At 37.2% G+C, this 14,994-nt stretch overlaps 1 protein-coding gene across 1 annotated transcript in view; it reads left to right on the top strand.

Moving 5' to 3' along the window:
* The window catches only part of Trdn (triadin), a 372,838-nt gene that overhangs the window by 43,735 nt on the left and 314,109 nt on the right, over positions 1-14,994 (top strand). Inside the window, exon 2 of the mRNA XM_040758270.1 lies at positions 4,393-4,602. Within this exon, the coding sequence (XP_040614204.1) occupies positions 4,393-4,602 (210 nt within the window). The remainder of the gene's footprint in view (positions 1-4,392; positions 4,603-14,994) is intronic.

Genomic DNA, 14,994 nt, shown 5'->3' with positions numbered 1-14,994 from the left:
GGTTCAAGTCCTAATCTCCAACTGATGTTGCTCAGTTGAGGGAATCAGGTAGTTGGGAGGTAATTAGGTTTAGAAGAAGCAATTAGGGTGGGAAATTAAAGAGTACAATTATTGTTTTTATAGCAACCTTCCCTTAGAGGCATTGTTTCTTTTCTGTCATTTGACAACACCTTGGGGTGTCAGACGCTGCCAACCAGGAGTGGATTCCTAACAATAATCCTAACAAGCCATCAAAACACCAACCTCCAGAAGAAAGGAAAAATGTAGTTTATGTTTAAATCTATGGTTCTTATTTCATCCAGAGTTGACTAAAACAGAGCCTCATAGCTTTGCAAGACAAACATCAATACATTTATACTTTTATGCACATGCTCTGCCCCATCTGGTGTTAGAAACCCCTTCTACCTGAAACTCCTGTGGAGATTGAAAAACATTAATGATACCCAAGTTATCAGTTCTCAATGGTGAAAGCTATTACAGGCTCTACTCACAAGTTTATAGTATAAAAATAATGTGTTTTGACTGTTTCACAGACATATAAGACATGGGGGTTTATCCCACCTTTCATAATAATGAACTATAATCTCAATAATGCAAAATGGTTTAAAGGTTTGTTCTTATGGTTGGTGAAGCAGAACTGGTGTTCACTCTGCTCTCAGCATTAGAAAAAAAATTCACCCAATAGCAGAGTAGTAGAGTTTAGAATCATACAGTTTTTTTTTTTGGTTGGTTTCTGAGGGCAACAAAGAAAGAGAAGTAACATGGAGTTGGGTAAGTAGGGAGAGAGCTATGGAGGATTGAGGAGTAGTTGGAAGAAAGTAAAGAGAGTGATCAAACTATATTGTATGAGATAATATTAAATATAGCTACTTATGTATTCCTGCCTCACTAGATAAAATAACCAAAATGTCTTCTATAATTTCATTATAATTATCAACCTTTCCCCAAAATCATGGAAAATGATATTAATGTAAATATAAGACTTTAACTGAAATTGCAAGAGACACATCATTCAATATTTTTTTAACCAAAGTAGTTCTCTTCCTTGAAAAATGGTTAGTGTTTTGGTATATCACATATATTGATGAGGATATATGTCTATTTTAACATAGGTTATTATCCACTGTTTCCATAAATTATATTTTCTGTTACTATCTTTTAGTTTTTACATACTTACAGAAAACCGTAATGAATTCATCTCAACTATGTATATGCTGCATATACATTCTACAAATACAAGTTACAATGTTAGAAGACAGATATTTATAACATTTTCAGCTATACCTGTACAAAGACCTTTTCAAGAGATTTTCTAAAAAGCTCTTATTTACATAAGTTTTGTAGTCAAACACAAAAAGCTTATTCTAATATGAGATTGTGAATATGCTTTCAGTGTATTTTAGAAATGCATATAATGCCACTGATAGTATGTATGTACTGCTATCTCACTCCATTGCTCTCCAAATACTGAAGAAATAAATTGTAGTTCATAAATGACACCCCGTGGTGAAATTCAAAATTCATAATGCTTTTACAACATCAATCTGTAACCTAGGCATGTCTCCTTGGAGATTCTTGGAAAGCCTTGTGTTGCTGGTCCTTCACAGGAACAAAAATGGGCAAGTGCAGTTGGCACTCTCTTCAAGTGATCAATAAGGCATGGTGAGGTTAACTGGATTCCACTAGGAGACTTCTGATTTATTGTTCTATGCACAGTTTGATTGTGAAGCCATCTTTGAAATCCTTCTCCAACCTGCTCCATATTTTGCTTTACAGTGCAGGGCCACATTGGCTATGCAGCTTGATCCCTACTTCTTTTGAACATGATTCTATGTGGCAATTAAAATAATCAAAAGGACTAGAATTTAAAAGTAGGCATGGATGGTAAGGAGCCTGACTTCTTTGTTTCAGTTCTGAAGTACCAAGTTTCCAAAAGCAAAGCCCATGTCAAACTGCTCAGTAACATTTGCCTCTCATTTTCCCCAGAACATCAATAACTTGATCTTTTCATCTTTAAAGTGCTTTTCAAACATTAAATAATCTCAGATTACACACTCTGCTCTTTGACTTTATCTTGACCAACTGTCAAGGAAGACAATTTTTTGCCCTCTCCATTTTCTGTCTCTTGGCTTTGTGTAGCTTCTGTAGGAAATATGAATGGAAAATGACTAGTACAGTTTAGTATGCTTTGTGACAAAGGCAAATAACTTGTTTTTGGCCAGATAACCTTCTGATTTCTCTTCAGCTTTTATTTTCTAGTTGTATACTTGGCATGTATTTCCATAACACTTGAGCCTTGCTTAATTTTTATATGGAAAATTTGACAGTGTGAATGTGAAAAAAATTAAAGAGGATAATGAAATTAGTAAATTAGTGTTGACTTTATCATTTTCATCTCTTTGAAAACTCTACCACAGCCTTATTATCAGGACGATATAAGGATTTAAAGTTCAGAACTTCTACTAGTTCTTTAAAAACCATGAAATTCACATTTTAACTGTGAACTTGCACTACTTCTTGAATTTGTATTTTTCTTTATTCTTGATTAAAAAGAAAATTTATGTTCCATTTGAATTTTTCTACTTTTTAAACATGTGACCAAGATTCTAGAAACTTAAGTGAAATCTCTTTAAACTTACACATTCAGTTATAAGACACCAGGCAGGTTGACACGCACTTATCTGCAGCTGAACTGGTCGACTCACTCAAGTGCATCTGAAGTGCAGAAACAGTTTTTCAGGAGTCATAGAAAGCTTTCCACAGGTTAAAATTCTGGAGATTAGCAACATATCAACTTTCAGGTAGGCTACTCCTAAACACTCATAATTCATTTACTTTCCTGAAAATCATTATTCTGAAGGTTTGATTCACTCGTGGCCTCACTTGGGTCTTAAATCTCATTTCAAAGCACTCCAATACATTCATCCATTTCAGAACTACCATAGGAGCAATGGGAATTTGGCACGAAAATCAATGAGAGGATATGATGTGAATTCTTTCTAATTTTTTCTTCTTTGAGTACTACTTCAAATACAGTTTATGAAATCTGTTTCTAAAGGTAGTAGTCGATCTTGCTATCATTTCCACTAAATTGAGTTCATGAACTTGAAGCATGCATCTCCATGGTTTTCCTTTTATAAAAGGAACTCTGGCAATATTATTGCTAATATCTATCAAAAGCCACTTTTAAAATCTTATTTAAATCATCTCACCAATGGTGCCCCGATTAACATTTTAACCTTTTGAAAATCTAAGACTGCATTTACCATCAAAATAAAAAATTATTTGTGTAAGTATGCTCTATTTGTGTAATATACTGATATGCCCATGCCTCTGGGTAGTCAAAGAATTGTATGATTTTTATTTCTGTGAAGAGAAAGTTTCATTTTATGGAAGAAAATGTATTCAGACTTCATTAACTAAAGTGCTTACTTTGCATACAGAATTTTTATATTTCCAACCAATACTTAAAGAATATTTTATGAACTAAAATTGTACCATAAGGATCACTGTCTACACCTATGTCTCAAGAGATCATACTTTGTTTTCTAGTTTAAATGATTTCTTATACTGAAATATTTGTACCACTTATTTTATATCGCTTAGATAAAAGTAAATGTAAATATGATCATAACTTGTTACAAACAAAGCATACATGCACATTTAAATCTATGTAGAGAAAATCAGGAAAAAGAACATTTAACAGAAGTTGTTTTTGAATGATGAGATTGAAAATGATATATATTACTTTTTTTTCTTTTTTTGACCCAGGGTTTCTTTGTGTACCTTTGGAGACTCTCCTGGCGCTTGTTCTGTAGACCAGGCTGGCCTCAAACTCATGGAGATGTTTACAACTTTGCTATTTTATATTTTATTCATTGTGATGTCAGCTATACGTTCTTAAAAATCAAGTTGATATCCCAGGATCTCCCCACATTACTCTTAGTTCTGTGTATCTACCAAAATATAATGAAGTCAGTAAGAACAAGTTAGGCAATTAAACAGGCTATCAAGAAAAAATTTCACTCACTTGAACTACTTTGTGACTAATTTTTATTCTCACCATAAGAGGATTCTTTGCTTGCTTTATGAATTCCAAGAGACCCCAAATTAAAGGTCATAGTAATAAGAGGCATCTTAGCCCTCAAACTCACAGTTGCTTCTAATAGTGAGAATGAAAAACGGTACTGGAGATAAGGACCACTTATCACTTAAGCCCCTGGAGCAAAATGCTGAGAATGGAGTAATATGCAGATGGTCTATGGGCTATTGAATTGCACTGCGTAATGTTCCCGTCTAGAAAATACCATCAAGGATTTACTAGTCTGTGTTATTTTATTTCTTACATTTGAAGTTAATTTATGAAATTTTATTTTCTGGTTGTGTGACTAGGAAATGCATCTACAACCACAACTGTGATAGACAACAAAAATGGATCTGTGCCCAAGTCCCCTGGAAAGGTGCTGAAGAGGACTGTCACCGAAGACCTCGTGACAACCTTCAGCTCCCCTGCAGCCTGGCTTCTGGTCATTGCTCTGATAATCACATGGTCAGCTGTTGCTATCGTTATGTTTGACTTAGTCGACTACAAAAACTTTTCAGGTAAGAAGCATTGCATTTGGAGTTTAAAAAAAAGGAAAAATGTTCTCCTAAGGTGTGGCATTGTTTCTCTCCACTGCAACTTAAGTGTGTGTGGTGATATCTTACTTGTATAACAAATAAAGTGTGTCTGAAAGTCAGAGAATGGAGCGTGCCACTAGGTAACCAAGTAGGTATAGAGGTCGGTACAGACAGACAGGAAGTGAGATGGCTGGTGGAAATGAGGATATAATGGGACAGAAACAGCAACTTGCTCCCTTATCTGCTGAGACCCTAAGAAGGTTAGGTGTGGCTGTGACTTGCTCCTTCTCTCTTATCTCTGCGTTTCCCGTTATATCTGACTCCAGGCTTCACTGGAATCAGTTGCTTCTTTACTCTTTCTTGATCTGTTGTGTTCACTGATTTGAAAAATGCAATCAGTGTCCTCTTCTTTAAAGCTTCATGAAGGCTAAATGCAGCTTCATAAATAACCAACAAACACACACACACACAAGCAAACAAAAAATGATGATTCAAAGCCTGGTAGAGATTTATCTTTGAAATTGAATTAATCAGCTATGTAGGAAGAAATAACTTGTGGGTTTTACACTTGAGAAAATAAAGTACAGAACATACTAAATAATTTTGGATGAATAAGAAAGATGCATGGAATTATTCCTAAGGTTTGCTGACATATGGTCTCAAGTTTCTTTTCCAGACACACACTATTGACCTGCCTGATCTTAGTCTCAGAAATGAGAGTGTAAAGATGATTTTCCCTTAGTTGCTTATGAGACAACATGTCTTGAGTGTTCACAAGCCCCTTACATTTGGAGAACAGCAGGGATAATGCATGTGAGAAAAGACAGATTTTCATTGAAGACTATTCAGTCTTAGGACTCACTGTTCATCTCTTTGTTAAAAGATATTTTAAATTTTCAAATTGTATGTATCTATCTCCACATCTGACACTGAACTTATATTCTCTACTGACTGTAAGTTCCTGAAAGGAAGGAACCATTTGGATACTCAGTACAATTCCATGAGTAGATGAATGGATTTTTTGTCCATTACTGTTTACCACTACCAAAAATTTTTATTATCATCTTAATGTGCTCTTCAAGCATGTTATCTGCTCCCTCATTTTCTCTTTATTTCCACTGGTAGTAAGATCTTTAGCATCTGGACACTGAGAATTGGAGTCTATAGATTCAGGAATCCTCTTCTCACGCAATTTTAGTCATTCAATAATTACTTATCAAGAACCTACTATTTGTACCATACAATTGATATGCTAGATGAGTCAAACCTGTAATGTAAATATGCTAAAGGCATAGATGTCTATTATTTGAGTTTATGAACACAGAGGCATGACTAACACGATTTCTACTAGCTATATCTTTGGTAGTTGGACTATGTTTGGCATCATTTACCAGAGAGATAAGACTGAAGTACCAATCAAATAGAGCCATATGTTTCTTCTTTAATAGGTAATGCATTCACTGTTTTCTTTCATACATTTTTTAAAGACAATGCAGTTGCATTGTCTATAATTGAAAATGACAGAACTTTACATGAATAAATTTGGTTACATTACCCCAGAAAACTACCCTTTTACTTAATCTAAATGGACTGCAGAATTTCACATTTCCTTTCCATTACAACATAGTTTCATTTATTTTAACCTCAATACAAAATAACCATAAAACGTAGTTAATTCATTTTGTAGTATATATTTTTAAGAGCTCTATGTCAATCTAATATCTGTAAGTTAATTTCATAAGCAGGCACAGACATTTATTCTATAAAGTACAAAGCTATCTTCAATTAGATTTTCAGATAAAATATTGGATACATTTTCCATGAAACTGCTGTCATCAAGAGCCATGAATGGTTACTGGTTACAGGCATTTTATCTGATAGTTAATACTTCAGTCAGGCTTCACAAGATCCTCTTTGAAGTTTTCTCCTTAATGATGACTACATTTATTAATGGAAAAACTAGTCAATACCACAAGAAAAGCCTGCCATCAGGTATCACAGCTTATGATTTGTAAGCACAAATACCTTATAAATCTTCATTTTCTTATCAATGGCACCATGTCAATTATTGCACTTCACTCCTTTAAGTGAACTTACGAAATTTTGTACCATGTTCATCAGTTCCTACTCATTTGTAGATCTCTGAATACATCTTCATAGTATGAATATCTGGAAAAGTCATGTTTTCCCTGATGCCCAAACACAGAAAATACCTTGTGTGAAATTCAAGTCCTTGGCTTAAGTCTTCATTTTTATCTTGTAGTTTAGTGCACATATCCAATTTCTCAACCATATTTATTCCTGGTCTTACCCATTCATCCTAGACAAACATAAACTTTCATTTCTTGTTGTCCATGTACAATGGTGTTTCCCCAACTCCAGGCTCTGGTAGAGCTAGAGTGATGTTTAATTGTAAAAAATGGGGCTTCTCATGCCTCATTGATTTGCTATCTCAGACCATGCTACTTGATTCCTCTTTGATAATGTGGGATATATAGTTACTCTTGGCCTCAGTGTTTACATCTACAAAGTGAGGGTTGTGAAAACAATCCTACATGATAGGATTATATGGACAATTGCTTTCAAAGATGCTGGAAAGACCCTCTTTGTCATAAGTAGTCCATTCAGTGAGTGGAAACTTGTTGTCGCTTGATGACATAGACCTTCTTTTATGATGCATTCTACTACATCATAAGAAAAACACATTATACAATATTTCCTTTCTTCTAGTATTGTGTGGACACATCTAGACGAATTAGTACAATGTATTAGAAATATCAGTTGGCTTGATGGTATCATGCAGAAATCTAATCTTTTTCAAGGAAAGGATTGTTTTATTCTTCTCTGGGTGATTGTCAGACACATAGGAAGTCTTTTGAGGCATATTACTTAAAGTAATTACATAATTATGACATTTTGAGATTGAAACTACATCTTACATGATGGAGAAATGTACATATATGCCTGGCTTTGGTGATGTACACCTTTAATTTCAGCACTCAGGAGGCAGAGGCAGGCAGGTCTCTGTCAGTTCAAGACCATTCTGGTCTACAGAGTGAGTTCCAGGACAGGCTCCAAAGCAATACAAAGAAACCCTGTCTTGAGAGAAAAAAAAAGAAATATACATATATACTTTTATTTCAATTAACTGGAACTTTATTAAACTTGACCTTAGCGATTTAGTAAGTAGGGAAGTTAGAGAAGTAGAGTGTTTGCACAGCGAAACTTACCTGCCTTTTTGTTTTTAGCAGTTATTCATGACTAACAAATTGCTTCAAAAGTACATTTGTATTTTAACATACCATCCATGGGTCAGAGATTTGGAAATGGTCTATATAGATGACTCAGTCTTAAGTTCTTTTTTTTTTTTTTTTTGGTTCTACGAGACAGGGTTTCTCTGTTTTGGAGGCTGTCGGTCCAGCCTGGCCTCGAACTCACAGAGATCCGCCTGCCTCTGCCTCCCGAGTGCTGGGATTAAAGGCGTGCGCCACCAACGCCCGGCTTCAGTCTTGAGTTCTATCCTGATATTGCGATAAAGACATTGGCAGAGATAGCATGTGACGGAAGATTGATGTGAATGGAACTATTTGCAAGATGTTTCACCCGTCAGGCTGTTGACACTGGTGTGTCCCCACAGCATAGTAGATGGTACCACCTAAATAGGAAAAAGCAGAGCAGAAGTCACATTATCTTCATGTTTAGTCTTGGAGAGCTGAGTTTTCATTGCTGCAAAAATTCTTTTTTTTAACATTTTTTAATTTTAATTAGCTTGTTTTACTTGTCAATCCCAGTTGGCTCTCCCTCCCCTCCTCCCGCAGCCCCCCACCATCCCCCCCATTCTCCCACCCTATTGCCAATTCCTTCAGCATAGGGGATATCTAGAGTCTATCATTTCATTCAGGGTAGGGTCCAGGCACTTCCCTAAGAGTCTAGGCAGAGACAGCAACCCTCTTTGTGTTATGGACACACAATGTCTATTAGTATTCGAGGGATAAACACTGATCCACTGCTCAGGACCCCATAGGTAGCCAGGCCTCCTCATTGACTCTCACATTCAGGGGGTCTGGATCGGTCCCATGCTGGCCTCCCAGCTGTCGGTCTGGGGTCCAAGAGCTCTCCCCTGTTCGTATCAGCTGTCTCTGCTGGTTTTGCCAGCCCATTCTTTGCCAATTTGCTCTTCGCTCCTCTCTCTATGTCGCTGGGTTCCTTGGGTTCTATTCAGTATTTAACTGTGGGTGTTTGCCTCTGCTTCCATTAGTCACTGGATGAAGCCTCCAGCATGGTTATAGACATCAAGTTCACTATCAGGAATAGGCATTCGAGGTGGTCTCTACACTATTGCTTAGCTTGTCAATTGGTGTCATCTGTTAAGATCACTAGAGGTCACAATGGTGCCTGGTCTGTCTTCTAACCTATGATTCCCTCTTCCCCCTATCCTAAGAGAAATGAGGCAAGATCCTCTGAAGAGATGGGAAACATGGCGAGGGGTGGGGAGAAGGGAGACCTGGGAAATAGAGAGGGGGAGAAGTGGAAGAGAGAGTAGGACGTGGAGGAGCTGCAAAAATTATTTTAGTTCCATAGCAAAAGAAAAGCCTACTACACATTGTTTGGAAAAGCCTTTAGGAACATGAGAATAAAACAGTAAAGATCTTTGGAATGGGAGGTAAGGTGAGGTGATGGTGCCTGGCTACCACATACTTCATGCTCATAAAAACCTATAACCTATATTGTCAAATTATACATTTTAGATAAATAGTCAGATGCATGGTAAGAAAATGCATTGCTCTTGTTGACAAAACAAGTACACAAAAATCCATGCCATATGAGTGATATCAATGGGTAAGAAATGAAAAAAAGGTATGAAACTTGAAATTTAAAAGGAAACAAATATTTTTAAAAAGCTTTCAGTATATTAAAATTCAAATGACCAATTTATGTAAACAAAAGAATATAATTTCAAAGAGTTGGCACAATTGTAACCAAAAATCTGGACCTCATATCAGTCTTTGTATACATTAGACACACTCACTTACTTAAAATTCTAATTCCATTCATCCATTTAGTGAGTTTTTGTTATTATATTATTATTATTCACATCTTGACTTTAGTTTCCTCTCAGTGCCTCCATCCCTCCTCCCCTCTGCCCTCCCTATCCACTCCTCCATTTCTGTTAAGAAAAGGCCAAGTCTCCCATGGATATTAACCGAACATGGCATAATTGAGTTACAGTAAGACTAAGGATTTCCTCTGTGTTAAGGCTGGACAAGCAACCCAGTATGAGACATAGGTTCCCAATAGTTGGCAAAAGACAGAGTCATACAAGAAGAGCATGCTACACAAAAAGCCACATATGTGCACAGGGTCTTTTCTGTTGGGGAAGTCCTGTTCATTTGTCAATAAAGACTGTCTGGCCAATAGGAATCTAGATAGGTGGGGCTAGGAGTCCAGGAGGACTCTGAGAAGGAGAAACACAGGAGAGGTCGAGATGTAACGCCATTGGGGTAGGAAGCCCGGAAACCTCTCCGGTAAGAGACATACTTAGATTAACAATTATGGGGTAATTACTTAAGTCAGAGCTAGCCAGTAAGAAACAAACAAAGGCCAACAGCTTCATAATTAATATAGCCTCCGGTGTGTTTTTTGGGGACTACAATGTGGCAGAGCCCAGGCGGCTGGCGGGAAAAACCAAAACGGCTAGCAAAGAAAAAGCTTCTCTTAACAAAATGGTTGTCAGAAGCGGGATTGAATTTCCACGCAAAACAACAAAAGCTTTAAAGGAATTTTAGAAACAGAAGAACGGAGAGAAGCACAGATTTTTGGTAGCAGCATTTTTCTCAGGTGGGCTCTGTTTTGCTAGCCACAATCCGAGATTCACGTGGCTCACTTACCGGAGTCTTCCTGACTCGGCATAAAAAGAAAATAGAAAAAACAACAACAACAACAACAACAAAAACCCAGCAAGGTTGTTTTAAGAGACTCTGCTAACGATTGAAAGGTGTGTACGTACAGCTGGAAGTGGCAGCTTCTGCTGGATGTCAGCATGGACTGAGGCGGTAAGGTGCAGTCACGCTTACGCCGCCATCTTGACGGGGGGGGACCGGCAGTTTAAAACAGCCGCGGTATTACAGATAAGACACGTGGCCAGAAAAACATAAAGATTTACAGTAAAGTCAGACTTGGATGAACAAAACCTCTAAAGGTTTACAGTGTGTTTAAAAATATACGTGAGATTGAAAAAATAAACAAATAAAACGACAAAGTGATAAATACATACAAAAGCCGGCTGTGGTGGCACACGCCGGTAGGATTTACTTCAGAGGCAGAGGCAGGTGGATTTCCAAAGAGAAACCCTGTCTCAGAGAAAAATAAATAAAAGTGAAAGAAATAAAGTAATAATAGATAAATAAATAAGCCACGTAAAGATGGAAAATACACAGAGAGTCTGGATACTGTACACTATTGTGTTTTTCAGTTTTTTCATTACTAAGGAAGGAACAACTAAAGTACACTTGATTATAAATGCTGCTAAATTAATCCAACTTCTATCTTTTGAAAATACCTTGACTTCAAAATTTAAGTATAAGGATATGTTACTTGGAAAAGGAGTTTTTATTTATGTTTCTACAGAAAATGAAAAGCTGAGGATTCCTTCCAGGCTTCTGTGGTTTGACGAACCAAGATCCCCGGAAGCAGTGGATCAGATGTTCCAACAATTGAAACAGCTAAGATGATGGAGCTTTACAGACCCTGAAAATAAGGACTTATACAGATTTCTGAGTTTTGTCATGATCCCCATGGTATGAACAGCGCCCCCTTCCAGCAGGAAGCAGTTTGGAATGAGCAACGTCCTAATTCCCATCTTGTTTATAAATCTTTGTTTTCATTTAAATGGGATTGTTTATAATTGGCTAATGATCACAGCCAATATTTTTTTAATGGTAAAAAAGGGAATTATGGTATGGGTATTGTTCTTACTTTATTGATATGAATTCAAGGTCAATTTTGTGATATGTGTATATCTCTTGATTAAATATTGTGCTTATACTGATCTTTTAAAACGTAATGCATAATTGAATACAGACTATAGATAGTTACTTATAATAGTCAGAATTTATAGTTAGGTAAGTTAGGTTTTCTAGATATATAGAGATGTATTTGAGACAGATAGACAGTCTTCAAACCTTTCAAAGACCTTCAGAAAATGGCATTTAAAATGGTTTAGGGTTTTTCTTGACAATGAGAAATGTCTGCTCCTGGCAGCACCAATTACGTCTGAGAGGAAGATGGGCATCGAAGAAACTTGTTACGGAGTTTGCTTTCAACATGGCAAGATTAGCCATTTGGGCAAGAAACTGCTCTTGCCTAGATGGTTTGACTGTTGTTGTATAATCTGGACATGCAGGACCCACAGGAAAGTGACTGCTGAACTCAGTCTTACAGGGTTCCTGCTTCATGGAAGAGTCTAGGAGATGTTCTGCAGGACAAAGAAAAATGACTGACAGACTGCCAATGCAGATGGACAGTTTGAAATTTCCTGCTTTGCTGAGAAATCTTCTGGACACATTGTGGCCTATGGGCTGAAGATGGATGCCCCAACGTTCGGGTGACTGTCCAGGCAGTAAGATGTCTCTGTCAATCCTAGTGTTTATATATTATCCTTCTGTGGTCTTTGATGGAGTTGAAGATAGATAGTTATAATTATAGTTTTCCTTAGTTATGATAAAAGATAAGCTACATATAGAACTTTGGACTCACAAGGATGGGATGGATATTTTCTTTAAATCTTGCTAAAATATTGTAACTATGTTTTTACTTGATAACTGTTCTGTTATATATAATTTGACTATGTTAAAGTTAAGACCTTTCTTTTGTTTAAACAGAAAAGAGGAGATGTTGGGGAAGTCCTGTGCATTTGTCAATAAAGACTGTCTGGCCAATAGGAATCTAGATAGGTGGGACTAGGAGTCCAGGAGGACTCTGGGAAGGAGAAACACAGGAGAGGTCGAGATGTAACGCCATTGGGGTAGGAAGCCCGGAAACCTCTCCGGTAAGAGACATACTTAGATTAACAATTATGGGGTAATTACTTAAGTCAGAGCTAGCCAGTAAGAAACAAGCAAAGGCCAACAGCTTCATAATTAATATAGCCTCCTGTGTGTTTATTTGGGTACTACAATGTGGCAGAGCCCAGGCAGCTGGCGGGAAAAACCAAAACGGCTAGCAAAGAAAAAGCTTCTCTTAACACTTTTCAGTTCCATGCAGGCTCCCAGGTTGTCCATTCATCCTTGGTGGGCATCTAAGAGCCTTAGTTATTTGATTCTGTGAGTTTTCTTGTGGTGTTCTTGGCCAGTCTGCCTCCTAGAATCCTTCTTCCTCCTCTTCTGCAGGATTCCCTGAGCTCAGACTAATGTTTGGCTGTAAGTCTCTGCACCTGTTTCCATCAATTTCTGGATGAAGCCTTTCTGATGACAATTAGGCTAGGCATCAATCTGAGTACAGCAGAATATCATTAGGCATCATTACATTGAATTTATTTTTGCCAGTCATGTTTGGCTCTATCCTAGCCTCTGGGAGCTGGCCCTCCAGGCAATGTCAGGGGTGGACTCGCTCTCATGACATGGATCTCAGACTGGACCAGTCATTGGTTGGCCACTCCCACAATTTCTATGCCACCCTTACCTCAGAACATCTTGTAGGGAGGACATGTTGTAGGCTGAAGGTCATGAGGCTGAGTTTGTGTCTCTGTCCCTCCTCTGGAACTCTTACCTGGTTACAGGAGATGGGCAGTGTAGGCCACATATTCCCTGTTACTAGGCGTATTTGCTGGAGTCACTCTCATAGATTCCTGGGAGTTTCCATTGCATTAGGTTTCTACCTCACTCATAAATGCCCACCATTACTCTTTCCCACCATCTTTGCTCTACCTGATCTCTCCTGTTCTCATTCCCACCTGCCCCCAGTCCACTCAAAAATTCTATTCTATTTCCCTTTCCCAGGGAGATCCATGTGTCATCATCTCCCCCCACCACACACACACACACACACACACACACACACACACACACACACTTAGGACCTCATTGTTTATTAACCTCTCTTGGTCTGTGGATTGTAGCATGGTTATCCTTTGCTTTACAGGTAATATCCACTTACAAGTGAGTACGGACCATGTTTGTCTTTCTGGGTCTGGATTATCTCACTCAGCATGATTTTTAATAGCTCAATACATATGCCTGCAGATTTCATTATGCCATTTTTAAAAACAACCAATAAATACTCCATTGTGTAAATGTAGCACATCTTCTTTATCTTTTGTTTGGCTAAGGGATATCTAGGTTGATTCCCACTGCTAGCTATTATGGCTATTATGAATAATGCTGCTATGAACATAGTTGAGCAAGTGCCCTTTTGGTATGATGGAGCGTCCTTTGGGTAAAAAAAAAAGGTTAAAAAAGTGGTATAGCTGGGTATTTTTGAGAAACCACCATATTGATTTCCAAAGTGGCTGTACACGTTTTCACTCCCACCAGCAAAGAAGGAGTGCTTTCTTTGCTCCACATCCTCACCGGCATGCCATCTTACACCTGTCAGAATGGCTAAGATGATTTAGCCAGTCCTTAATGACTCTTTTTAATGATTCATCACAAGAAGAATTTACTTCAGTAAGATATTTAAATAGTGAAAAAAACACTTTTGTATTTCCAATACTGTTTTTATTGATATAATTTAAACTTTGACTAGGAATTAGTATGTATGTATCTCCAACCTGATACATTTTGAATATTTAATTATTAAAAATTTCAAAATACAACTAGCAGTAGAAGGAAGCATATTAAAGTTTATATTGAAGTCCAGAATGATTGCCACTGTGTCAAGTTACTCTCTTAGGCATTGTAACAGTTGATAAATACTGTGAAACCATTACAGTGGGTTCAAAGAGAAAGAAAAATATCTTTGCATTAAATACATACTGTACTGGATTAAGGGGGAGAATTTCCAATCAGCAACTTTCTTAACTTCTGATTTTCAGAATTTTATCTGATTTGCCCATGTATCCTACTCATGAAACATGCAAATAACCTTTACACTAATATGAGTAGGAATTTCCTTTTCCTTGTCTGTGATAGAGGTGGTATCTCACTTTTCTTGAAAGTTCATTATTTGGGTTATTCACTATAATGAAGACAAATTTTAGGACACCGAATATAAATATATTGGAAAAACATTAAGCTCACCTTGATTTCTTGCAACAGGTGAAAATTATTCAAAAACTCTTTGGTGTATCTGTATGTGTTGGAAGCAGAAGAAACACTTCACCTGTACAGGGTAGGGATTATAATGTAGCTTATGAATTCCTGGCAGGTGACTAAATGT

The sequence above is a fragment of the Mesocricetus auratus genome, unplaced genomic scaffold (genome assembly GCF_017639785.1).
Source record: "Mesocricetus auratus isolate SY011 unplaced genomic scaffold, BCM_Maur_2.0 Super-Scaffold_100018, whole genome shotgun sequence".
NCBI classification, from domain to species: Eukaryota; Metazoa; Chordata; class Mammalia; order Rodentia; family Cricetidae; genus Mesocricetus; species Mesocricetus auratus.
This window is presented reverse-complemented; position numbering and strand designations above follow the sequence as displayed.